The following is a 26,644-nucleotide window of genomic DNA, read 5'->3' on the forward strand; positions in this document are numbered from 1 at the left end:
ACAAATACAACGCCGGATGAAACACTTGAGTCATAAACATTTGTCTTAAAAGTGACTCATTCGACTCTATTGTACAACATAAAAGTAACAAAAAATCCAACTACTGCAAAGAAAATACGATAAATACTGAGCCCCAAAAATATTTCTTCTAGCTTTTATTTATTGACCGATAAATCGATACAGTAATTATTGTGACAGGCTTAAACATTTTTAAATGCTCTTACAAACATGTTTTTTTGTTGATGGCTTATTAAAATTTATAAAAAAATATCTACAAATGCATCCACGAGTTATAAACAAATAACTAGTGCTTAGTAATGCCTTATAATTACTAAGCAATTGCCAGTAAGTTTAATGCCATAGTGTGGAACCTGCCAGACATCTCCATGGAGACATGAAGCAGGCACATGAAAAGTTGAAAATGTGCTCACTGACCTGTGGGAGAACTTGTGGCCAAAGGAAACCCAGTCCCGCTCTATCAGCACCTGCAGTTTGGGATTACACGTGTTTCTTTAGCTCCTTCGACAGAGAAAACGGTGCGTTCAAATAACGTGGATCCTCCGCTTACCATGAGTCCTTTGATGGAGCGGTAGAAAGGGTCGAGCAGGACGCTGGCCACAGAACAGGCCTGCGCCGTCCTGTCCCAGCCGTCGGAGCAGTGAACCAGCACACTCACGCCTTCGTCTGCCACCGCCTGGAGGAAACAGAGAGGAAAACGGGCTCAAAAACAGAGCAGAGATAATGTGATGAGGAAAACATATGTGCGGCACAAACTAGCCCCGATACAACACCGCCTGGAGGGAACGGAGAGGAAAATGGGCTCAAAATGACTCGGAAAACAGAGGGCAGAGATAATATGATGAGAAAAACAAAAACAAAAAAAATGTACACTGGAAAAAGTGACAATCTTACATATCATGAGTGAATAAGTGCTTGATTTAAGTAGTATCTCTCTACATTGAGTATGTTTGACTGCCCTAAGATAAGATTTGCCAATAGAACAAGCAGAAAATGTATTGTTTTGCTAAAAATAAGAAAAAGACAAGCATTTTCTCACTTGAAATGAGAAAACAAATGCGCACTTTTTGCACATTTTTAATTCCGGATCTTTTTCCAGTGTACAGCAAAAACTACCCCTGATTTGATTAGGAAAAAAGGCTTAAAATCACTAATAAAACACAATATGACAGACTCAATATGAAAAGAAAATGCATTTTGAATTTAAATTTAAAATAAATGCCCCAAGAAATCACATTTTCCTGCGTTTGTGGTTAAAAAAAATCCTATAAAACAGCCCCGTGTTCTCACTGAACTGACCCTGGCGATGAAGGCTCCAGCGTCCAGAACGGCCTTGATGTGTTTGAGCCACCCAGAGTTCTCCAGACCCCACAGGAAGTCCGTGACAGAGGGGGCTCGCAGCTCTCCCACTGCAAAGGATAGCAACAAGTCAACGTGGAGGTGGCAAAGTCAAGCAGGATTATTACACAAGCAACAAAATAAAGTTCCAACACAAGCAACAAAATAAAGTTCCGAACACGTGACTTGATCTTTGTCAGTGTCAGGACAACCGGTGTCAAAATGTTTCTTGGTACTTTTTGTGTTTTGTCCATTGTTTGTGTTGTTTTTTTAATGTTTTACTGAGCACTCTGAGCTTTTTGTACATGTTGTTCCAGTATAAAAAATATATACATATACATGATCTGCGTTCAAAAGGCTTGCACCAGATGTTAGATTGACACGTTTTCAAGGGATGTACAGTAGAAATGAGCAGCAAAAACTGTAAAACAAAAGGCTCAGTAATTTAGATGTATTACTCAGTCTTACACAAAACATAATGCTCCAGAAAAATCATAAAATCGACAGCTAAAATTTAGTTTTAATCCCTTAGTTGCCACAAATCTAAACAGTTAACTTTGGAAAATGTGTCAGATGCATTTTGTTCTAACCAAGTAGTTGTGATACGTTTCACAAACAAAGTACCACCAATGCAAAGATTAGGCTTTCTGTTCCAATCCAAACCAGACGGACTATTCCAGGGCAAAGCCAGGGCTTAAAAGACAAATATTCTGCATTATTTGTATAGTTATTGGCCTTTAAACATGCTCTTGAGTACCTTTGGTTTGGCGTCTTATGTTTTAGAACTAAAAAAATAGTTTATAACAAACACAATTACATTTGGATCTCTGCTGTCTCCCCCGGGAGTTTTGGCACCATCTATTGGCTGCAGAAGGAACAACACACAGTTAAAGATGAACATCTTTAAATGCCTCTCACTTCCAGGTCTCAGCACACAGTGGTACTGATCGTGATTAGACGGGAGAAACCCACAGAACGAGTCTGGTGATGATTAGGTGTCCTTTAAATAGGACTACACCATTGTCACAGTAGTTCTATCTAAGAAATTACCCAAAGACAGAAAATTTAGATAAAATGTATTCTGAAGTAAGTAAAGAGTAGAACTGAAGAGGTGTCTGCGCACCACAGTTTGACAACCACAGTCCTAAACTGTAAAAACCCCTGTGCATGACTCCTCTCACCGTCTATGATTTTCTGCTGGCTGCTCCTCATCACGTGAATGTTCTCGATGCCGATGAACTGCAGTTTGATGTTGGTGTAGTGGTCCTCGTTCTCGTAGCCTTTTCCTGCCGCTTTATTGGCCATGGCGTTCAGCTGGACACAAACAGCAGCTGTGATCCTCCAATGGGCTTTCTAGTCCTGTGCTGTACTGCATATACAATACATTCTTTGCTGAAGGTTTTCTAGACCGTTAAGCACCAATCCTTTTCATAAGACAGAGCGTTTGTTTCCCTACGTTACATGTTTCCACTAGGCCCGTCATGATAATTACTATATCGACTTATCGATGAATGATAGATGGAATCATATTTTTCTGGCCCAATATGATCATGAGTACCTTTTGTTTGATCATGTAGGGATATTTTAATGTTATTCATTTTATAATATGAGAAAATACAACAACTTTTATTTCATTCTGTGATTTTTATTTTGGAATGGAATAATTCCAGGGTCGTCTATTTGAAAAACTGGATCCGAGCCCATCAAGATCCAAGGAGCATAAGTCGATACGAGAGAGCACACACTGTCACTCACTGCTGGAGAACACACCGTCACTCACTGCTGGAGAACACACCGTCACTCACTGCTGGAGAACACACTGTCACTCACTGCTGGAGAACACACTCTCACTCACTGCTGGAGAACACACCGTCACTCACTGCTGGAGAACACACTGTCACTCACTGCTGGAGAACACACTCTCACTCACTGCTGGAGAACACACCGTCACTCACTGCTGGAGAACACACTGTCACTCACTGCTGGAGAACACACCGTCACTCACTGCTGGAGAACACACCGTCACTCACTGCTGGAGAACACACTCTCACTCACTGCTGGAGAACACACTCTCACTCACTGCTGGAGAACACACCGTCACTCACTGCTGGAGAACACACCGTCACTCACTGCTGGAGAACACACCGTCACTCACTGCTGGAGAACACACCGTCACTCACTGCTGGAGAACACACCGTCACTCACTGCTGGAGAACACACTGTCACTCACTGCTGGAGAACACACTGTCACTCACTGCTGGAGAACACACTGTCACTCACTGCTGGAGAACACACCGTCACTCACTGCTGGAGAACACACCGTCACTCACTGCTGGAGAACACACCGTCACTCACTGCTGGAGAACACACTGTCACTCACTGCTGGAGAACACACTCTCACTCACTGCTGGAGAACACACTGTCACTCACTGCTGGAGAACACACTGTCACTCACTGCTGGAGAACACACCGTCACTCACTGCTGGAGAACACACCGTCACTCACTGCTGGAGAACACACTGTCACTCACTGCTGGAGAACACACTCTCACTCACTGCTGGAGAACACACTGTCACTCACTGCTGGAGAACACACTGTCACTCACTGCTGGAGAACACACTGTCACTCACTGCTGGAGAACACACCGTCACTCACTGCTGGAGAACACACCGTCACTCACTGCTGGAGAACACACTGTCACTCACTGCTGGAGAACACACTCTCACTCACTGCTGGAGAACACACTCTCACTCACTGCTGGAGAACACACCGTCACTCACTGCTGGAGAACACACCGTCACTCACTGCTGGAGAACACACTGTCACTCACTGCTGGAGAACACACTGTCACTCACTGCTGGAGAACACACTCTCACTCACTGCTGGAGAACACACTGTCACTCACTGCTGGAGAACACACCGTCACTCACTGCTGGAGAACACACCGTCACTCACTGCTGGAGAACACACTGTCACTCACTGCTGGAGAACACACCGTCACTCACTGCTGGAGAACACACTCTCACTCACTGCTGGAGAACACACTCTCACTCACTGCTGGAGAACACACCGTCACTCACTGCTGGAGAACACACCGTCACTCACTGCTGGAGAACACACTGTCACTCACTGCTGGAGAACACACTGTCACTCACTGCTGGAGAACACACCGTCACTCACTGCTGGAGAACACACCGTCACTCACTGCTGGAGAACACACCGTCACTCACTGCTGGAGAACACACTGTCACTCACTGCTGGAGAACACACTGTCACTCACTGCTGGAGAACACACTGTCACTCACTGCTGGAGAACACACTGTCACTCACTGCTGGAGAACACACTGTCACTCACTGCTGGAGAACACACTGTCACTCACTGCTGGAGAACACACTGTCACTCACTGCTGGAGAACACACTGTCACTCACTGCTGGAGAACACACCGTCACTCACTGCTGGAGAACACACTCTCACTCACTGCTGGAGAACACACTCTCACTCACTGCTGGAGAACACATTGTCACTCACTGCTGGAGAAGGCGTCAAACACTGGGGGGCGTAAGCTTTCTCTACAGTCTCACATGCAATTTAAACAAGACGAGACACAACACCATCACCACCAAAACAAACAAGCAGGTAAACACATGCTCCTGTCTGTTAAGAATGGGTGCTTATCGTCTTGGTTTTGTATGCTTTTTGAGTGTCTCATTTTGTATGTTTTATGGCTGATAGGGAAACCTTTGCTTGAAATCCAGAAAACAAAAATAACACATAATACTGAACAAACCCTTGCTTGAGATCCAGAAAACACTTCTCCAATACTTTACAAAGAGTGCACCTTGTCACCACTCGCAATCACCGTGCAATCAGATGTGTTTATTTCAGTGATGCATGTGAAACAAATCAGCTCATTGGTCATTTGAATGTCAATCACGCCCATTTAAACTCTTGAGCTGTGACCAGACTGATATCCATCTAAAGATATTGAGATATAGCACTCTATCACACTGTAGCACAAGAGAAACCCATTCAAACTCCAAACAAAAAGGTGGTCAGGGTTTCAATACTGTGCTTATATATTGATTCCTGTGCATTACCTTGGGCCTAGTGTCCACCACGTAGATGTAATCACTGCCCGGGTTGGATTTCATTATCGCCTGGAGCATTATCTCGTCTTCCTGACAGCGACCACTGAAGCCGGACAGAGGCTGGCTGCACCGGCACACTGCGGCCTGGGAAACCAACAATCATCACATTCAACACATCATATCAAACGGAGCTTTTCCACACAGGCTTGTTGTACGGACCAGTGTGTCTTGGTGGAAGTAGGAGAGCACCGGGAAGCGTCCTCTGCTCCTGAACCTGGAACTCCCGACGATCACGGCCGGAGTGGCAGATTTAGACACGAACAGCTCAGACGGGTAAGTGTCGCAGATCTGAAACAAGAGTCCATACTGTGAATAAAATGATAATAAACACCATTATGGAGGGAGACGTTTAAAGTAAGATGTTGTTTTTAATGAATGATTGCACAAAGTAGAGATAGAAAAATAAGTCACCGTAAAGAGTTAACGTGTTTAAGCCAATTTGTCAATATTTGTTCTGGAAATACTTAGTTTTATTTGACCATTTAGGTGTGAAGAGAGAAGAGACAAAATGTGACTTCACTGCTCCATTATTTGTTGGAAGTAAACGCTTCTGTGAATATCAGTAATAACTTCTATGATATACTTGTTTATATTTGGCAAAAGTGACATCATGGCGGTGTGTAAAAGTAAAAATAGGACAAATTGAAGAGCCAATTTCAGTTTTAGTGAGCGATTTGTACGACCAACTCAGCAAAAGAACCATCCAAATACTGCTCCTCTTTTATGTTAAAGTCCATTCACATCCTTTACTGCCATTATTGAAGTCTTTTGCAGTAAGTCAGGGAGATATTTATTGACCATATAGTTGGCAACACTGGACAAAATACATAATGACGGCATCTATAATATTTGTTCTAACTTGTTAAAGGGAAAGAAAGAGAATCCTATAAAAAATCGTCTTGTGTTTTTGAATGTAACCATTTTATTTATTCTTTAATCTATTAATTGTGTAAATGTTTCTAGGATTTTTGTGCCATTGTGTCATACTTGAATCTCGATGTCAATGGGTTCTCACCTGGTTAAATAAAGGTTAATAAATGAACGATAAATAAAAAGATATTTAGGTCATAGTCATAGTCAACTCCTTACAGCCTTTATCTTCAGTTGTTATTCGTGTTTTAAGCTCTGCAGAACTCAACAATCCGTGTTAATGTGTCTCTAGGGTTGTCAAAAGTATCAAAAATCAGATTCTACTCAATAAGTAGTATTGAAACTAGATACTCATTTGAACAAGTAAGATATTAAAAACAAATCATAAACAGGACCAAATCTGACCTTTACTGAACAGTTTTAGAATTAATTAAATGAACAAAGAACTATTATTTTGTGTTGATTTTTTTTTTCTTATCAAAATGATTAAATGACGGTGCCATTGAAATTGGTATTGAGTATTTTCCTTAGTATCCAAATTGACTTTTTAAATTTATTTTAGTATGGTGACAACTACTAGGAATTATTCCTCTTCCCGCAACTGCCCAAAAAATAAAATAAAAATCAGCTGCAGAATTGTATCGAGGTATTCCTGCTTTTGTAAATGACAATATGTAAAGAACAGCAAACAAACTAAATATCCTCAATATCTCATCCTGTGCTAAAGTACTATGTGTGTGTACTGACCCTGTATTCAGTATCTCATCCTGTGCTAAAGTACTATGTGTGTGTACTGACCCTGTATTCAGTATCTCATCCTGTGCTAAAGTACTATGTGTGTGTACTGACCCTGTATTCAGTATCTCATCCTGTGCTAAAGTACTATGTGTGTGTACTGACCCTGTATTCAGTATCTCATCCTGTGCTAAAGTACTATGTGTGTGTACTGACCCTGTATTCAGTATCTCATCCTGTGCTAAAGTACTATGTGTGTGTGCTGACCCTGTATTCAGTATCTCATCCTGTGCTAAAGTACTATGTGTGTGTGCTGACCCTGTATTCAGTATCTCATCCTGTGCTAAAGTACTATGTGTGTGTGCTGACCCTGTATTCAGTATCTCATCCTGTGTTAAAGTACTATGTGTGTGTACTGACCCTGTATTCAGTATCTCATCCTGTGCTAAAGTACTATGTGTGTGTACTGACCCTGTATTCACTGTTGTGTGTGTACTGACCCTGTATTCACTGTTGTGTGTGTACTGACCCTGTATTCACTGTTGTGTGTGTACTGACCCTGTATTCACTGTTGTGTGTGTACTGACCCTGTATTCACTGTTGTGTGTGTACTGACCCTGTATTCACTGTTGTGTGTGTACTGACCCTGTATTCACTGTTGTGTGTGTACTGACCCTGTATTCACTGTTGTGTGTGTACTGACCCTGTATTCACTGTTGTGTGTGTACTGACCCTGTATTCACTGTTGTGTGTGTACTGACCCTGTATTCACTGTTGTGTGTGTACTGACCCTGTATTCACTGTTGTGTGTGTACTGACCCTGTATTCACTGTTGTGTGTGTACTGACCCTGTATTCACTGTTGGCCCCGGTGGAGACCCACAGGTTGTTGGGGACGCCCATCCTCTTGTAGTCCGCCATGAGGTCTATGAAGCTCCACGACTCCTCGCGCTCCTCCTTGTTCACGTTCGGGTTGAAAGACATGCAGTACAACTCACTGTACTTCTCTGAAACCATGACAACAGGAAACGCTCAGAGACAGATTGTCAGGAGGAAAAACTCCTTTAGCTACCGTAAACAACATCTACCTAATTAAATATTATACAAAATACAATTATACTTTGTTGGTCAACATGAAAAAATATTTTAAATATGTACAGTATACACAAAACTGTATGTGATAAATTGTAGAATGTGATGATCAGTATATTGATTATTACATGTATTCAGATTATGATAATATTGTGATCATTGTATAGCGAGTACCGTATTTTCCGCACTATAAGGCGCACTGGATTATAAGGCGCATAAGAGAAAAAAACATGTACCACACAAAATTGCTTCGAGGTCAGTAAGCACAACCAGAATTAAACTATAAATAAGGCGTACTGGATTAGAAGGCACACTGTCGTTTATTGAGAACATTGCACGCTTTTAAGTGCGCTTTTAAGTGCGCATTTAGGTGCGCATTTAGGTGCGCATTTAAGTGCGCTTTATAGTGTGGAAAATACGGTATTGTATCAAATTATGAGGGACCATGTGACTCCAGGCCCTTTTTTTTTACAGTCACGCGGTTGGTAAAAGTGTGAGTACTTTTGAGTGAGCGTAATCTTGAACTCTGCACTGTTTGGCTGTGAGCGTGTTTGCATTGTCCCGTGGGTCACACACACCTGGTTTGGAGAGGCGAGTGAGCGAGGCGTGGAGGTCCAGACAATCCCTCTCGTTTGGGACGAGGAGCTGAAAAACCCTGAAGTCTTTGGAGCGGAGCAGGAGCTGAGAGCCGGCGGGGGACGGAGGGGGCCGCTCCACACTGCTCACCATACTGTGCAGGATCTGAAACACACCAGAAGCACTCAACCAATCTGCTGGGGCTGGGCGACATGGACAAACATATATACTTAATAGTATCACGATCAATCCAACAGAAAAACATGTCTTTAAACACATTAGTTGACAAAAACAAAAGTGAAATGTCAAAATAATCACCAAAGTGCAGAAATATCACCTTATACCCTTATTTGACCCTTAATTCTTATTTCCTCAGACTTCGGTACGTGAGCTCCTTCTGGTGGAACGTCGTTTTTTGTAAGAACTCGGGATGTCACGATATCATAAAATGTTATGATTATTGTGAGAAGAAATATCACAAAATACAACTCTCTGAATGAAAAGGTCATGATATTGTCGCATAAACAGCCTGATAAATACATAATTTACTGTATAGAATGATACATTATTCACTGCTACAATTCTCACTATTATCATTATTTATAATGTGTTCTAAATAATCATGATCTTGAATAATATGATCAATTAAATGGATAATCTTGACATCATAAGTTAGAACTGGAGCTGGTTTAGCCCTTTAGACGTGGAAATAGTCCTGTTCTAGATAGAGATGCACCGATCAATCGGCCGCCGATTTAAAAAGCCGGTTTTATGCTGAATCGGCCAGAATCGGTGACCGGCCGGTCCATGTCATAATCCAAACTGACCCGCATGCCCGCATGCGCGGTGCGTAGCAGCTCAACGCGCCCAGCGCAAAACAGCTAAAAACTACAAGAGTCTTTCAGAGCGCGGCGGCCAAAGTGTCCAGTTTACAGTAAAGTCTATGTAAACGTGTGTCGAACTCCTCCTGCGTTTCCCGCGGCGCGAGTCCTGCTTTTTCGCCGCGGCGCGCGGCGCGGAGGGTCCGTTTTGGTGTTTTCCGCTCTAGACGCTTTGACAGGCGCATAAGCTTCAAAGCGTTAAAATTGTTCATCGCAGAAAAGTTCAGATTTGTTCAACTTTGTTGGAACACAAGAAGGACCGAGCCTGGAGGAGGATCAGAGGAGACTGGACTGTGGGGTAAGTTATTACAACTTTGAGACGATTACAATCTACGTGTTGATAGTTGATGCGTCAAAATAATTTGCGCTGGTTTGTGTTTGACGAGTTCATGTGTTTATTCAGAGTTATCTGCAGAAGAGTACACATTATATGAAGGGGCCAGAAGAAGCAGCAGCAGGGCTGTCAGAAGAGTTAGTTGTTGTTGTTGTTGTTCTGCTCAACTAGCAGAGCTAAGCTACGAGCTAATGCTAACAAGAGATCTCATCCACCTGAAATGAGACTTTAAAAGCACTTTGATGCATTTGAGACATACATTACGTAGATACAAAACTTAAATTACTGACTCCAACAGTGAAATGAGTGACTACAATCTAATGTCAGGACTATTTAACTGTCCCACAGCCTCAAAGAAATGTTCACACAATCAGCTGTGCTCTAGAATCTATAGTGCTCTAGAATCTATAGTGCACAGCTCATTGTGCTTCTAGTGAGTGTGTGAAGTTATCAAAGAGCTGATGAAACTGGAAAATGATATTGGCAACATATGTGCCTCATTAAATATACTGTATTATAATAGTAAAAGTTTGAATAATATTGCAGTAAATGTACTGGGCTCAAATATAACTGCTGTACAATGTTCTTTAAGATCTGGATTTGCCTTCAGCCCTCCCTGTTGTCCCTGCTCCTGTTGCTCTTGCCCCTGCTCCTGCCCCTGCTGCTCCTGCCCTGCTGCTCCTGCCTCTGTTGCTCCTGCTCCTGTTGCTCCTGCCCTGCTGCTCCTGCCCCTGCTGCTCCTGCTCCTGCTGCTCCTGCTCCTTCAAGGGATGCTGGCCCTTCTGCTGCACCCACAGGTGTGTAAAAGCATTTGGTTGGATTACAATTTGTTTTTTAGCCCGTGTCATCTAAATTGCAATGTGTGTTTTTTTTGTAGAACCACGAGGAAGAGGTCCTGGAGCCAGAGTCCTCCAGCTTTGAGAGGGAGGTGCTGGAGCCAGAGTCCTCCAGCTTTGAGAGGGAGGTCCTGGAGCCAGAGTCCTCCAGCTTTGAGAGGGAGGTCCTGGAGCCAGAGTCCTCCAGCTTTGAGAGGGAGGTCCTGGAGCCAGAGTCCTCCAGCTTTGAGAGGGAGGTCCTGGAGCCAGAGTCCTCCAGCTTTGAGAGGGAGGTGCTGGAGCCAGAGTCCTCCAGCTTTGAGAGGGAGGTCCTGGAGCCAGAGTCCTCCAGCTTTGAGAGGGAGGTCCTGGAGCCAGAGTCCTCCAGCTTTGAGAGGGAGGTCCTGGAGCCAGAGTCCTCCAGCTTTGAGAGGGAGGTCCTGGAGCCAGAGTCCTCCAGCTTTGAGAGGGAGGCGCTGGAGCCAGAGTCCTCCAGCTTTGAGAGGGAGGTCCTGGAGCCAGAGTCCTCCAGCTTTGAGAGGGAGGTGCTGGAGCCAGAGTCCTCCAGCTTTGAGAGGGAGGTCCTGGAGCCAGAGTCCTCCAGCTTTGAGAGGGAGGTGCTGGAGCCAGAGTCCTCCAGCTTTGAGAGGGAGGTCCTGGAGCCAGAGTCCTCCAGCTTTGAGAGGGAGGCGCTGGAGCCAGAGTCCTCCAGCTTTGAGAGGGAGGTCCTGGAGCCAGAGTCCTCCAGCTTTGAGAGGGAGGTGCTGGAGCCAGAGTCCTCCAGCTTTGAGAGGGAGGTGCTGGAGCCAGAGTCCTCCAGCTTTGAGAGGGAGGTCCTGGAGCCAGAGTCCTCCAGCTTTGAGAGGGAGGTGCTGGAGCCAGAGTCCTCCAGCTTTGAGAGGGAGGTGCTGGAGCCAGAGTCCTCCAGCTTTGAGAGGGAGGTCCTGGAGCCAGAGTCCTCCAGCTTTGAGAGGGAGGTCCTGGAGCCAGAGTCCTCCAGCTTTGAGAGGGAGGTGCTGGAGCCAGAGTCCTCCAGCTTTGAGAGGGAGGTGCTGGAGCCAGAGTCCACCAGCTTTGAGAGGGAGGTGCTGGAGCCAGAGTCCTCCAGCTTTGAGAGGGAGGTCCTGGAGCCAGAGTCCTCCAGCTTTGAGAGGGAGGTGCTGGAGCCAGAGTCCACCAGCTTTGAGAGGAGGTGCTGGAGCCAGAGTCCTCCAGCTTTGAGAGGGAGGTGCTGGAGCCAGAGTCCTCCAGCTTTGAGAGGAGGTGCTGGAGCCAGAGTCCTCCAGCTTTGAGAGGAGGTGCTGGAGCCAGAGTCCTCCAGCTTTGAGAGGGAGGTGCTGGAGCCAGAGTCCTCCAGCTTTGAGAGGGAGGTGCTGGAGCCAGAGTCCTCCAGCTTTGAGAGGGAGGTCCTGGAGCCAGAGTCCTCCAGCTTTGAGAGGGAGGTGCTGGAGCCAGAGTCCACCAGCTTTGAGAGGGAGGTCCTGGAGCCAGAGTCCTCCAGCTTTGAGAGGGAGGTCCTGGAGCCAGAGTCCTCCAGCTTTGAGAGGGAGGTCCTGGAGCCAGAGTCCTCCAGCTTTGAGAGGAGGTGCTGGAGCCAGAGTCCTCCAGCTTTGAGAGGGAGGTCCTGGAGCCAGAGTCCTCCAGCTTTGAGAGGGAGGCGCTGGAGCCAGAGTCCTCCAGCTTTGAGAGGGAGGTCCTGGAGCCAGAGTCCTCCAGCTTTGAGAGGGAGGTGCTGGAGCCAGAGTCCTCCAGCTTTGAGAGGGAGGTGCTGGAGCCAGAGTCCTCCAGCTTTGAGAGGGAGGTCCTGGAGCCAGAGTCCTCCAGCTTTGAGAGGGAGGTGCTGGAGCCAGAGTCCACCAGCTTTGAGAGGGAGGTCCTGGAGCCAGAGTCCTCCAGCTTTGAGAGGGAGGTCCTGGAGCCAGAGTCCTCCAGCTTTGAGAGGGAGGTCCTGGAGCCAGAGTCCTCCAGCTTTGAGAGGAGGTGCTGGAGCCAGAGTCCTCCAGCTTTGAGAGGGAGGTCCTGGAGCCAGAGTCCTCCAGCTTTGAGAGGGAGGTCCTGGAGCCAGAGTCCTCCAGCTTTGAGAGGGAGGTGCTGGAGCCAGAGTCCACCAGCTTTGAGAGGGAGGTGCTGGAGCCAGAGTCCTCCAGCTTTGAGAGGGAGGTCCTGGAGCCAGAGTCCTCCAGCTTTGAGAGGGAGGTGCTGGAGCCAGAGTCCACCAGCTTTGAGAGGAGGTGCTGGAGCCAGAGTCCTCCAGCTTTGAGAGGAGGTGCTGGAGCCAGAGTCCTCCAGCTTTGAGAGGGAGGTCCTGGAGCCAGAGTCCTCCAGCTTTGAGAGGGAGGTCCTGGAGCCAGAGTCCTCCAGCTTTGAGAGGGAGGTCCTGGAGCCAGAGTCCTCCAGCTTTGAGAGGGAGGTCCTGGAGCCAGAGTCCTCCAGCTTTGAGAGGGAGGTGCTGGAGCCAGAGTCCTCCAGCTTTGAGAGGAGGTGCTGGAGCCAGAGTCCTCCAGCTTTGAGAGGAGGTGCTGGAGCCAGAGTCCTCCAGCTTTGAGAGGGAGGTCCTGGAGCCAGAGTCCTCCAGCTTTGAGAGGGAGGTGCTGGAGCCAGAGTCCTCCAGCTTTGAGAGGGAGGTGCTGGAGCCAGAGTCCTCCAGCTTTGAGAGGGAGGTCCTGGAGCCAGAGTCCTCCAGCTTTGAGAGGGAGGTCCTGGAGCCAGAGTCCTCCAGCTTTGAGAGGGAGGTGCTGGAGCCAGAGTCCACCAGCTTTGAGAGGGAGGTCCTGGAGCCAGAGTCCTCCAGCTTTGAGAGGGAGGTCCTGGAGCCAGAGTCCTCCAGCTTTGAGAGGGAGGTCCTGGAGCCAGAGTCCTCCAGCTTTGAGAGGAGGTGCTGGAGCCAGAGTCCTCCAGCTTTGAGAGGGAGGTCCTGGAGCCAGAGTCCTCCAGCTTTGAGAGGGAGGCGCTGGAGCCAGAGTCCTCCAGCTTTGAGAGGGAGGTCCTGGAGCCAGAGTCCTCCAGCTTTGAGAGGGAGGTGCTGGAGCCAGAGTCCTCCAGCTTTGAGAGGGAGGTGCTGGAGCCAGAGTCCTCCAGCTTTGAGAGGGAGGTCCTGGAGCCAGAGTCCTCCAGCTTTGAGAGGGAGGTGCTGGAGCCAGAGTCCACCAGCTTTGAGAGGGAGGTCCTGGAGCCAGAGTCCTCCAGCTTTGAGAGGGAGGTCCTGGAGCCAGAGTCCTCCAGCTTTGAGAGGGAGGTCCTGGAGCCAGAGTCCTCCAGCTTTGAGAGGGAGGTCCTGGAGCCAGAGTCCTCCAGCTTTGAGAGGGAGGTGCTGGCAGCGCTCTAGGACTGACCCTCCTCATGTTCCACCTGCTTCCTCTCCTGCAGAGGGTTCCAGCTCATTCAAAAGAATGTGTAAAATTACAAATGTATAAATTACTATATGAAAATAGTTCATTTGATTTCTATCTGGAACCATTGGAGCTGCATCTTCTGGAGAAGAAATGGACTCCTTTTTCCTCTGTGTCCCCCACTCTTCTCCAGGCCATATATTAGTTAGTATATAGTTCTGTATATATATATTATTTTTATATATAGTTATTTATTTTTCTATTTTTCTACAAAATAAATTACATTTTATATTATAAAACGTGTGTCCTGTATACATGCAACTTTTTCATATAATGGAAAAAGTTGCTGGGTAGTTTGTGGGAAAATCAGTGGCTAGATAGAAAATCGGTATCGGAAAAATCGGTTTTGGCAGGTCAGACCACCTTAAAAACCGGAAATCGGTATCGGCCAAGAATTTTGGAATCGGTGCATCTCTAGTTCTAGACCTGGTTGAGATCTGGAAGCACGTCTTTTTGACCTTTGATTTTATGTCTGTATTTGCTGTTTTGATCATTTATCTGGAAGTCAAACCAATTGAATCTGTTGGTATAAATAAAGTTACCTGAACCTGATCCACTGTTATTGCCAAAATAAATAAAGCTTGAGTCCACGCCCGGGCCACTTACAGTTTAGGCCTCGTCCTAGTAACTGAGAGTTAAGTGGCCTTTTCAGAGAGAACAACAAGAAGTGCTTAGAGCAATTACTTTCTAATCCGACCTTCAGGCAGTGTTCATCTCCTACTGTCTGCTCGTCTAGTCACTGAACACCAACCATGTGCTTTAGAGCTGCAAATAACCATCCTTTTAGTAGACGAGCAGTCAGCAACCATTAGTTTAGTTCTATAGACACCATTAGTTCTGTAGTACATTGAAACTTTTAAAATACATTAGCAAAACAAACAGTCACATAAAGAGGACACAATTGTGAACCAGGTCTAAAACATTGCGCTAAAAAAGGACCTTTAATCGCTCAGTCTAGAATGCGGTCGATGGCGTGTTGGTGGTTTGAGAGCTTTTCCCAGCGCCATGACATGTTCCTTTCAGTCGACTAATCGATGCAGGAAGCATTTCTTTGATCCACTTCAGCCCTCAAGAGCATTTGTAATTGTCACTGTAGCAGTCAAATCTAAATTGAGAAATGACTTTATTCCTTAGTATCAAAATGGAGAATGAAGATAAATTAAAAGAAATTACCTTGATCTACGGCAGTGACAGGTTTAAAAAAAAAAAAATAAACCAACACATTTTGGTCTGTTGTGGGGGAAATTTAACCCTGCTCTATGTCGACTCAGGGATAATGGGACTAAATGCCTCCTAAACCACTTCTTATTGAAGCTCTCTTTTTCCTGGACAGTCTGTGCCTGTAGTGAAATGTGACACTGCTGTGGGGCCTTTTGTTTGGCGTCCTCAGGGAGCAGCCTCCTCCTCTGCAGCTGCCAGACATCTGCAAGAGGAGGAGAGGACGGGGGAGAGAGAGGAGGCACGTGCACCATTCTATTCATTCACTTGACTCCCGCTTTTAATACAATCCTCAGAGGAAGGACCCCGTGTCTGACAGGCTCACCACAGGGGTGTGTCGCATCACCTGTTCTGTTCTCACTGTATATTAATGCTCTGCAATTCACAGACAGTAACGTAACTCTTCAAATATCCAGACGACATGGCAATAGTTGGTCTTTTGGATAAGAATGTGACCTATAACCATGTGGCTCAAGTGCAAATGGTTGAACGACGGTTTAGACAGCATCCCCTGATTATTAATGTCCACAAGACCAAAGAGCTTGTCCTAAACAATCCTAGCCCTGTTCAGTCCCTCTCCAGCTCTGATCAGCTCATTGGTGCACCTTATTATGAAGTTTAGGCTTTTTGAATACTACTACTTTATTAGTTTAGTCTTCATTTGAAGCGACAATGTACAGAGACATTAAGATCATAAACAGGGATATTCTGCACCAGATGAAAGATAAATAGTTCTGATTTACAGGGATAAATGATACAGATACAATTGCACTCAACAATAATTCACAATTACACTCAATGTCTGTCAATAAATATATTCCTTCTTCCTCTTCTTTGAATGTTCCACAGTTTGGCATTAAACTGAATATCTTGCATGTGTTCAGTTATGGGTGTTTTCATGTCCAAAATTACCTTCAAACCATTACATTTCTAACTTATTTTATTTTTATTAACCATTCTTTCACTTGTTGAGATCGAAACCTCTTGTTTAAGGGTGAACTGGGGCAAATTAAAGATAGAACAGCACACACATTTTAAAACATCTATATTTAAAAGCACAGACTGTTTTAAATATTCATTTTCTCAAAGGAAAACTCCAGATTGAGCTGTTTTTTGCTGCTGTGATTTATAGAAAACAATGACACAAAATAAAACACATTTTCCAATTAATTCCGGGTCAAACATAATTCAGTGTCAGTGGTGGTCACACGGACAAGTCTGTGCAGGAGCCGGACTCTACAGGCGCTAATGCTCTGGGACCATGTGGTTCTTTGAAGAGTTCATAAATTCTTGAACTTTTCATGGCGACAGATTTGAATAAATTAATTGTGCTCACTTGAGGGACGATTGGGGTTCGAAAAGTTGGACTAAAAACCTTTTTTTATAGGCTTTAACCTTGTTTTAACCTTGTACTAACCTTGTGATCCTCAGCATTTCGTTCCATTTTAATTGATTAATCGGGTAATTATTCTGTAGATTAGACACTTAGTTGTTTAGATCATGAAAGGCCCGTGAATGTGAGATTTTGATGCCACTTTATAACAACTACAGCTTAATTAACCTTAATAAAACATGAACAAAGACTTAATTCATAAAGAACAATGAGTTTCTTAAGAATAATTCAGACTTAATAACAGTTCGATCGCAGAGGCAGTGAGGGTCAATCGCGCCGAAGCGTGCCGGAAAGCACCGGAAACGCCAAAGTGCACGCGGGGAGGGGCTGGTGGGCTCGCTCGGAGCTAGCTCACGTCACAACAACACAACGAACGCAACGAAAAACGCTCAAATCCAGCCGAAAAAAGTCAAAAACAGTTGAATTAAAAAACTATTCCAGCGCGTGTCCCTATCGTACAGTAAAATAGAAAAAATATACTAACTATATTTACAAAATATAGGAGATAAAGCACAATAAGTGTGAGAAAGAAGAGAGAGCGTTTACACCGGGCTGCCAGCTGTACCAGCGCCTTATGACGTAAAATTCTGGTTAAACTCAACTTTCTGTCATTTAGCGTAGTTGTGGTCAGTATATTTATTTTCAAAATACTCAGCTGTGGTTAAATTAAATATCAGATTTTCTCTCTCCTTTTTATATTGCACATTTGTATATGATAAACATGATTAGGTTATTAATGAAAGCCTACATTGTGTTTCTATAGAGTAATTACGGTTAAACAAAAATAAAAACCTGTTTAATACTGACAATCAAAATAATACTTAATTATACAATCATTTAGATCTATAGTAGATCTTCGGGCTTAGTTGAATATAAAAGTAGCTCGTGAGCCGAAAACTGCTTAACAACTTATTCAAGTGGTTAGATTTGTACATTATGAATAAAATCTTGGTTCATGCTTTATGAAGGCCATGCAAAGTGAAGTCAGGGTTACCAAGATTTGTGCTAAATGTGACAGAAGTCGCAAGAGAACATCTTCATAGAGGATATCTACAAAAGCACACTCTTTTAGAGTCTTGTAAACGATTTATAGATTATTAATTAGTTGACGATTATTTCAATAATCAATTGCTTCAGCCCAAAAGTCAAGTGTGCAATAATTCACTTTACAACAACTTTATATCAGGACTTAACTGAAATGATTTACATGACAAAGCCAAAATAATACAGTGTTATAATCTCTTCCCCACATTCTAATCGTGTGTGTGTGTGTGTGTGTCTCTGTGTGCGTCTGTGTGTGTGTCTCTGTGCGTGTGTGTGTGCGTGCGTGCGTCTCTGTGTGTGTGTGTGTGTGTGTGTGTGTTGTACCCAGGTCTCTTTGCGCGTCTCAGGGTTGTTCTCCACAAAGATGGTGTGCGTCGCTGAGAGGTAGAGCGTTCCCACGGCTGCTTTTCTCTGACCTGAAGAGCGATCGAACAGACGCACCTGCTCCACCTTCAAAACACCAAAGAACGACACGTTTAGAGAGGAAATTGGATGAGAATCGAACGTTCAAACCAATAACACCTTTTCATCAGGAGGTCCCGCCCGGTGGGCAGGGCCTACCCAGAGTAGGACAAATATCTGAGTTCCCGGTCTAGATTCACAGATTGAGAATGACTCTTGGATGAGAGTCAAACGTATATTTTTTTTCATGATACAACAGAATCTTTTCCTACAACGGCACAATCCTGGACGAATGAGCGATTACACCATACACTTAATAATGTCGAAATGAGGAAATCGTAAAAACCTGTCACACACCCTTTAAGTAATGTGATGTAACTTTTCTGGAGGAGGCTCCACCACAATGATTGAGGGCAGAAAATGTATAAATGTATATAAATGTAAAAATAGTATTAATAGTAAATAGTGGTAATAGAGGTGAAAGATTGATCAAAAAATGTACCAAATTGCAGTTGTTGTTGTTGTTTTTATTATGCAAAATCAGAATATCAAACTAGGATTGCGTGATTTAGGAAAATTATCAAACTGCAATTTGTCTACGAAGTATCACAATTAGATTTGCAATTTTCCGTTTTCATAATTCCGTTCAGGATCTTAGCGTCCAGAAGGATTGACCAAAAGACTGGAACAGGCCTGTGAACTGACAAACTGATAAAAGAGCATTTAAGTGCATTTCTGACCATGTTTGTACAGAGCTAATGAGTTTCATGTGGAATACAATGGTATATTGTTGTTTGTGTCGCTCTTGTGATTGGCCAATAGCGTCTGGTCAAATTCTGATTTTGATTTGATTGCGATTAATCTTGCAGCTCTTTATCGAACACATTTTCTGTCATCAAATGTCCCAGCATCCTGTGTCCTTAGACAAATGTCCCAGCATCCTGTGTCCTTAGACAAATGTCCCAGCATCCTGTGTCCTTAGACAAACGTCCCAGCATCTGTCCTTAGACAAACGTCCCAGCATTCTGTGTCCTTAGACAAACGTCCCAGCATCTGTCCTTAGACAAACGTCCCAGCATCCTGTGTCCTTAGACAAACGTCCCAGCATCTGTCCTTAGACAAACGTCCCAGCATCCTGTGTCCTTAGACAAATGTCCCAGCATCCTGTGTCCTTAGACAAATGTCCCAGCATCCTGTGTCCTTAGACAAACGTCCCAGCATCTGTCCTTAGACAAACGTCCCAGCATTCTGTGTCCTTAGACAAACGTCCCAGCATCTGTCCTTAGACAAACGTCCCAGCATCCTGTGTCCTTAGACAAACGTCCCAGCATCTGTCCTTAGACAAACGTCCCAGCATCTGTCCTTAGACAAACGTCCCAGCATCCTGTGTCCTTAGACAAACGTCCCAGCATCCTGTGTCCTTAGACAAACGTCCCAGCATCCTGTGTCCTTAGACAAACGTCCCAGCATCTGTCCTTAGACAAATGTCCCAGCATCCTGTGTCCTTAGACAAACGTCCCAGCATCCTGTGTCCTTAGACAAACGTCCCAGCATCCTGTGTCCTTAGACAAACGTCCCAGCATCCTGTGTCCTTAGACAAACGTCCCAGCATCCTGTGTCCTTAGACAAATGTCCCAGCATCTGTCCTTAGACAAACGTCCCAGCATCCTGTGTCCTTAGACAAACGTCCCAGCATCTGTCCTTAGACAAACGTCCCAGCATCCTGTGTCCTTAGACAAACGTCCCAGCATCCTGTGTCCTTAGACAAACGTCCCAGCATCCTGTGTCCTTAGACAAACGTCCCAGCATCCTGTGTCCTTAGACAAACGTCCCAGCATCCTGTGTCCTTAGACAAACGTCCCAGCATCCTGTGTCCTTAGACAAACGTCCCAGCATCCTGTGTCCTTAGACAAACGTCCCAGCATCCTGTGTCCTTAGACAAACGTCCCAGCATCCCGTTCCAGGCATGTCCAAACTACGGCCCGGGGGCCAAATGCGGCCCTCAGACCAATTTTTGTTGGCCCTTCCTGCTAAATACTTTTTACTGTAAAATTGGAAAGATTCAAGCATTTTGATGTTATAATATTAACGTTCAACCTTGTCGGGTTCAAATGGATCAACTCATTCAGAAAATGCAGTTAAATCCAAACAATGATGAGGAGATGTTTTGTCTTGGTTTATGGTTAATATCTCCACATGAAACAAACACCGGTCCAAAGTTTAACGTCTTGAATTACTCGGCAGTATAATGTCACTGGACTTTTGATGTGATCTTCTCCCATTCGCTCCATTAACCAGAAGACAAATGTGGTGATATAAGATCAATACTCAAAACACTAGTAATCAAGTCATGAAACAGGATACTCATTCAAACAAGTGCAACAGAACCAATTCACATGAACCGGACACATAGAATAGTCTTAATATCAAAACTAAAAGGGCTGCGACTAACTCGACTAGTCACTGATTATTCTTCGACTCGTTGACTATAAACTATTTTTGAAACTTTGCAAAAACATTATCAACCAAATAAAGGCTGAAATATGCGGACTGAAAGCTTCTAGATGAAAAATATTCACAAATAAAGTGGATTATTGATGAAAAGTTGACATTCTTAAATTATTTTTTGACATTTACATTCCGTTTTTGTTATAAAAATGTCTTTTCATATGTGTTTGAGAGTTCATATAGTCCAAATAACAATTCCGATTATCAAAAGATGACTATCATTATTCTTTATTCTTTAGAAAACTGAAAAAAAATTGTCAGTATTGCATATCGAGCCTTTTGAGTAGTGTCGAAATAGAGTTTATTGCAGTGTCGTGACAAAACCGACGACAGAGCAGGCGACGTCGGGCCGATGACGAGGCAGTTCTTTTGGACAACATGGAGAATCCAGAGGAAATGAAGTTCCCCCGTCTGCGCCCAGAGTGCAGAGTCACGGCGAGGCGACGTCGCTCACACGAGAGCGGCGGCGTGCACATTTTATGAATCATTTACACGACGGGAACAGCACTCGTGCGACGGTTCGGTGTGGCGTAAGACTCCACCACAGAGGGTTGAGAAATCACAGGACAAACCAAAGTCTAACAACAAACTGAACAATGTGGGGGATACAATAAATCATACTTGCCATAAACATATATTTTCACAGCGTTTTGGATCAGGAGAGGCAATAAGAGACATGTATACTCCACAAATTGTATTGAATAAAAGTGTTGAAATATGGAATTGCTGTGGGGGACACTGCAAACGTTTAACTATCCATGTAAAAAATAAATTAAAAAAATCAATACTTAGATACTCATCCATACTAAAAGTGTCCATAATGGTCAAAATGAATAAAACATAGAATAAGACACATTTTGTACATTTCCTGAATAGATTTTAAATGGTCAGACTAGTAAAAGATGAATTAAAGGTAAAAAACGACTTTTTCTGTCTCTGTGTGCGTGTGCGTGTGTGTAAAAATGTAATTAATTGTCATTGTTGTGGCATCGAAAGTGTTTTAAATGTCAGTATTGTGTTGTTGCCATCATGTTGAGTTTGTGGGGCGGTTGTTGCCGTCATGTTGAGTTTGTGGGGCGGTTGTTGCTGTCATGTTGAGTTTGTGGGGCGGTTGTTGCCGTCATGTTGAGTTTGTGGGGCGGTTGTTGCTGTCATGTTGAGTTTGTGGGGCGGTTGTTGCCGTCATGTTGAGTTTGTGGGGCGGTTGTTGCCGTCATGTTGAGTTTGTGGGGCGGTTGTTGCCGTCATGTTGAGTTTGTGGGGCGGTTGTTGCCGTCATGTTGAGTTTGTGGGGCGGTTGTTGCCGTCATGTCGAGTTTGTGGGGCGGTTGTTGCCGTCATGTTGAGTTTGTGGGGCGGTTGTTGCCGTCATGTTGAGTTTGTGGGGCGGTTGTTGCCGTCATGTTGAGTTTGTGGGGCGGTTGTTGCCGTCATGTTGAGTTTGTGGGGCGGTTGTTGCTGTCATGTTGAGTTTGTGGGGCGGTTGTTGCTGTCATGTCGAGTTTGTGGGGCGGTTGTTGCCGTCATGTTGAGTTTGTGGGGCGGTTGTTGCCGTCATGTCGAGTTTGTGGGGCGGTTGTTGCCGTCATGTCGAGTTTGTGGGGCGGTTGTTGCCGTCATGTTGAGTTTGTGGGGCGGTTGTTGCCGTCATGTTGAGTTTGTGGGGCGGTTGTTGCCGTCATGTTGAGTTTGTGGGGCGGTTGTTGCCGTCATGTTGAGTTTGTGGGGCGGTTGTTGCTGTCATGTTGAGTTTGTGGGGCGGTTGTTGCCGTCATGTTGAGTTTGTGGGGCGGTTGTTGCCGTCATGTTGAGTTTGTGGGGCGGTTGTTGCTGTCATGTTGAGTTTGTGGGGCGGTTGTTGCCGTCATGTTGAGTTTGTGGGGCGGTTGTTGCTGTCATGTTGAGTTTGTGGGGCGGTTGTTGCCGTCATGTTGAGTTTGTGGGGCGGTTGTTGCTGTCATGTTGAGTTTGTGGGGCGGTTGTTGCCGTCATGTTGAGTTTGTGGGGCGGTTGTTGCCGTCATGTTGAGTTTGTGGGGCGGTTGTTGCCGTCATGTTGAGTTTGTGGGGCGGTTGTTGCCGTCATGTTGAGTTTGTGGGGCGGTTGTTGCTGTCATGTCGAGTTTGTGGGGCGGTTGTTGCCGTCATGTTGAGTTTGTGGGGCGGTTGTTGCCGTCATGTTGAGTTTGTGGGGCGGTTGTTGCCGTCATGTTGAGTTTGTGGGGCGGTTGTTGCCGTCATGTTGAGTTTGTGGGGCGGTTGTTGCTGTCATGTTGAGTTTGTGGGGCGGTTGTTGCTGTCATGTCGAGTTTGTGGGGCGGTTGTTGCCGTCATGTTGAGTTTGTGGGGCGGTTGTTGCCGTCATGTCGAGTTTGTGGGGCGGTTGTTGCCGTCATGTCGAGTTTGTGGGGCGGTTGTTGCCGTCATGTTGAGTTTGTGGGGCGGTTGTTGCCGTCATGTTGAGTTTGTGGGGCGGTTGTTGCTGTCATGTTGAGTTTGTGGGGCGGTTGTTGCTGTCATGTTGAGTTTGTGGGGCGGTTGTTGCTGTCATGTCGAGTTTGTGGGGCGGTTGTGTAAAAGCATAACAGGATAATAGGCCTGGTCACTGTGTTCACAACATGCAGACCGCAGATCTGATCATTATCTGATTTCTGGAGTAATCGCATTATTGAAACGTCATGTAAATGTTTAGACATTTTTAAACTTTATTAAATCCATGTATAAAGCTCATAACTAGGGCTGTGGTCGACTAAAGATGTTGAGTGTTGCAAAAGCTAAACAGTCTAAAATATCTCCATGTATCTGACCCAAACTGCACGCAAACGACATCAACTACAAAAACAACTCTTTACACAGAAAAGTACTCGTGAACAGTGTATTTTGTATCGGTGTAATCCCTCATTCGTCCAGGTGTGTTCCATAGTAGAAAAAGCTTCAGTTGTAGTCATCTGGACTCAGTTTGAAAAAATAGACGTTTCGACTCCACAAAGTTGTGCGTGTTTTCCACATGATGTTCCGAATTCCCCACAAGCGGAGTTCGGAACATAATGTGGAAAACACGCACAACTTTGTGGATAAAGTGAAACATCTCCAACTGGACCCAGATGACCTCATGGTTTCATATGATGTTGTGTCCCTGTTCACCTGCATCCCGACCTCTGATGCAGTAGCAGCGGTGAGGATCAGACTGCAGGAAGACACCACCTACAGGAAAGGACCAAACTGACACCTGAACACATATGCAAACTGTTGGACATCTGTCTGAACACCACTTACTTTCAATTCCGGGGACAATTTTACAGACAGATTCATGGCTGTGCCATGGGCTCGCCCGTCTCTCCCATAGTGGCCAACCTGTACATGGAGCACTTTGAGAAGAAGGCACTGGCCTCATTCTCAGGCATAGCTCCAAAACTGTGGCTCCGCTATGTCGATGATACTTTTGTAACAATCAAGAAACAAGAGCTGGAAACCTTCTCTGATCACATCAATGCGGTGGACCCACATATCAGGTTTACAAGAGAAGACGCTAAGGAGAATCGCTTGGCCTTTCTTGATTGTTCCACGATCAGAGGAGAGGACGGGAAGCTCCAAATAAAAGTATATAGGAAACCTACACACACGGACCAGTATCTGCTCTTTGGTTCCAACCACCCACTACAGCACAAGCTGGGGGTGATCAGAACCTTACAACACAGAGCTCAAGGTGTGCCCACCAGCTCAGAGGGCAAGAAGAAAGAGGAAAAACATGTCCGAAATGCCCTCTCAGCCTGTGGTTACCCCGCTTGGGCTCTCAACAGAGTGAAGAGAACCAAGAAGCAGGACAAAAGGGAAACTGAACAGAGAAGGAAGGGTGTTTCTATCCCTTATGTGTCTGGCCTGTCGGAAAAACTGCAGAGAATTTTTAGACAACACGAAGTCCCTGTTTATTTTAAACCAGGAAACACTTTAAGACAAAAACTGGTTCACCCAAAGGACAAGTTGCCGACTCAAAAACAGAGCAATGTAGTTTATTCGATCCAATGCAGTGAAGAAAGTTGTAAAGAACGTTACATAGGTGAGACGAAACAGCCTCTACACAAGAGGCTTTATCAGCACAGAAGAAATACAAGTTCAGGACCTCAGAGTGCCGTGCATCTCCATCTTGAAGCCTCTAATCACTCGTTTGAAGACGGTGAGGTGAAGGTTTTAAGCAGGAGAAAAGATGGTTTGAAAGAGGAGTCAAGGAAGCTATTTTTGTTAAAAAAGAAAGACCTTCTTTAAACAGAAATGGAGGGCTCAGATTCTATCTTCCTGGTATCTATAATGGAATACTGAACCCCTGGAGAGTTAGAGGACCAGGACCAGGACATTTAGATGCTAATCAGGTACTCAGGGTGGTTGAGCCAGGGTCTCACAAAGACAAAGAGGATTCTAATAGGCCATTAAGATTCTGAATAGGCTAGCTCGGTAGATACAAGGGGGAGTTTCTGTTGAAACAAACAACTCTTTCTACTTCAGGAAGGCTCCGCCCAATGGGCGGGTCTTACCACAGAACAGTATTAATATCGGAGTTCTCGACCTAAATTCTTTTATTGACAATGACTCTTGGATGAGAGTCGAAACGTCTATTTTTTCAAACTGAGTCCAGATGACTACAACTGAAGCTTTTTCTACAGTGAATTTTGTACTATTAAACTCGCGATTCACACCAAAATCTTGAGCCAATTCACTCCATTTCTTCTAATTGTTGCTGTTTTCCTATGTTAATCCTTTTAAATCTAAATAAAATAGTCAATGAATAAAACATTTTGTCAACTAAGACACCACCGACCGATAAATGGACTTAACGACTACATAATTACAGCCCTGCTAATGTCATGGCCAGTAATGCGTTGTAACCGAGAACGTGGATGGTTCAATATGATGGAAATCTTGACAATAACTCTCACCATTTAATATAACTGGTTAGGAAAAAAATTACAAAAATGTACTCAAGTTAGAATAAAGATTTCTAGCTTGAAACGAGGATACAGAGAAATCTATTATTTCTATTGTACATTAAGACTTAATCAAATAAAGGTTGAAATATTATGACTGAAAGGTGGAGAATCTACAATTAACATGTGTTATTGACAAAAATCAGACGTTTTGAATTAATAATGACATTGTCTTTGTTTTAGGGTCTGTTTAGTTCAGAAAGCAATCAAAATACAACTACGATTTCTTTTTAAAATCGTGCATTGGTCAAGATGAGTCGTTTAATGTGGCTGCATATAATGACTGCAAGGATTATATCAGTTTATCTTTGTGTGTGTTTTTACAGTGATCTTTTCTTGATCATTTGCAAAAACAATGAATTACTCTGTACAAATTGTGCTCTACAAATAAACTTGCCCAACATTTAGACCAATAAATGTCATCAGCTATTTTAAATTAACCTTTCAAATGCAGTGTTCAGGTGAGAAAGAAGCAATAGATCCATGGAAAGAACAGAGATGTCTTGCTTTGTAACTGAAGAGGCGGGATACAGAGGATGGAGAAAGAGCCATAAAAGCTAAAGGTTCCGAACATCAAACAGAGCGTGACATTTGCATGTGTTGCGCTGGTTCGGCTCCGAAGCCCGGTTACCTTGGGGGTCCGGATGTGCTCCATCATCCACGGTCAAAATGGAGGAGAGGGACGAGGAGCCGAGCCTTGTTGTGGTTCTCTCCGCCCGTGAGCGCTTCAGTTCCCGTGCGCAGAGGCGGCGGCGGCGGCGGCGGCGGAGGAGGAGGCGGAGGGAGCCGGTGTCAGGTCGTCGTCTCCTCCGGCTCCAGCTGCTTCTCCAGAGCCGCGGTGCCGTGGCCACATTTCACCCGCTCCTGCCTGTTCCGTCCTGGGCTCGCTCTGGCGGGTTCGAGT

At 44.8% G+C, this 26,644-nt stretch overlaps 1 protein-coding gene across 1 annotated transcript; it reads right to left on the minus strand.

The window, feature by feature from the left end:
* Positions 1-371: 371 nt before the first annotated feature.
* On the minus strand, positions 372-26,644 carry LOC140383499 (phosphatidylinositol-3-phosphate phosphatase MTMR7-like; the record flags this gene model as incomplete). Its single annotated transcript, XM_072465959.1, has 10 exons — positions 26,372-26,644; positions 18,177-18,302; positions 8,781-8,943; positions 7,960-8,117; positions 5,666-5,794; positions 5,456-5,590; positions 2,538-2,670; positions 1,318-1,427; positions 569-694; positions 372-485 (listed from the first exon to the last, which is right to left on the minus strand). Coding segments are annotated over exons 1-10 (1,221 nt in total), but the record flags the coding sequence as incomplete, so codon positions are not given.

The sequence above is a fragment of the Eucyclogobius newberryi genome, unplaced genomic scaffold, assembly GCF_026437365.1.
Source record: "Eucyclogobius newberryi isolate DKJ021-1_F unplaced genomic scaffold, fEucNew1.0.hap1 SCAF_516, whole genome shotgun sequence".
Lineage (NCBI taxonomy): Eukaryota > Metazoa > Chordata > Actinopteri > Gobiiformes > Gobiidae > Eucyclogobius > Eucyclogobius newberryi.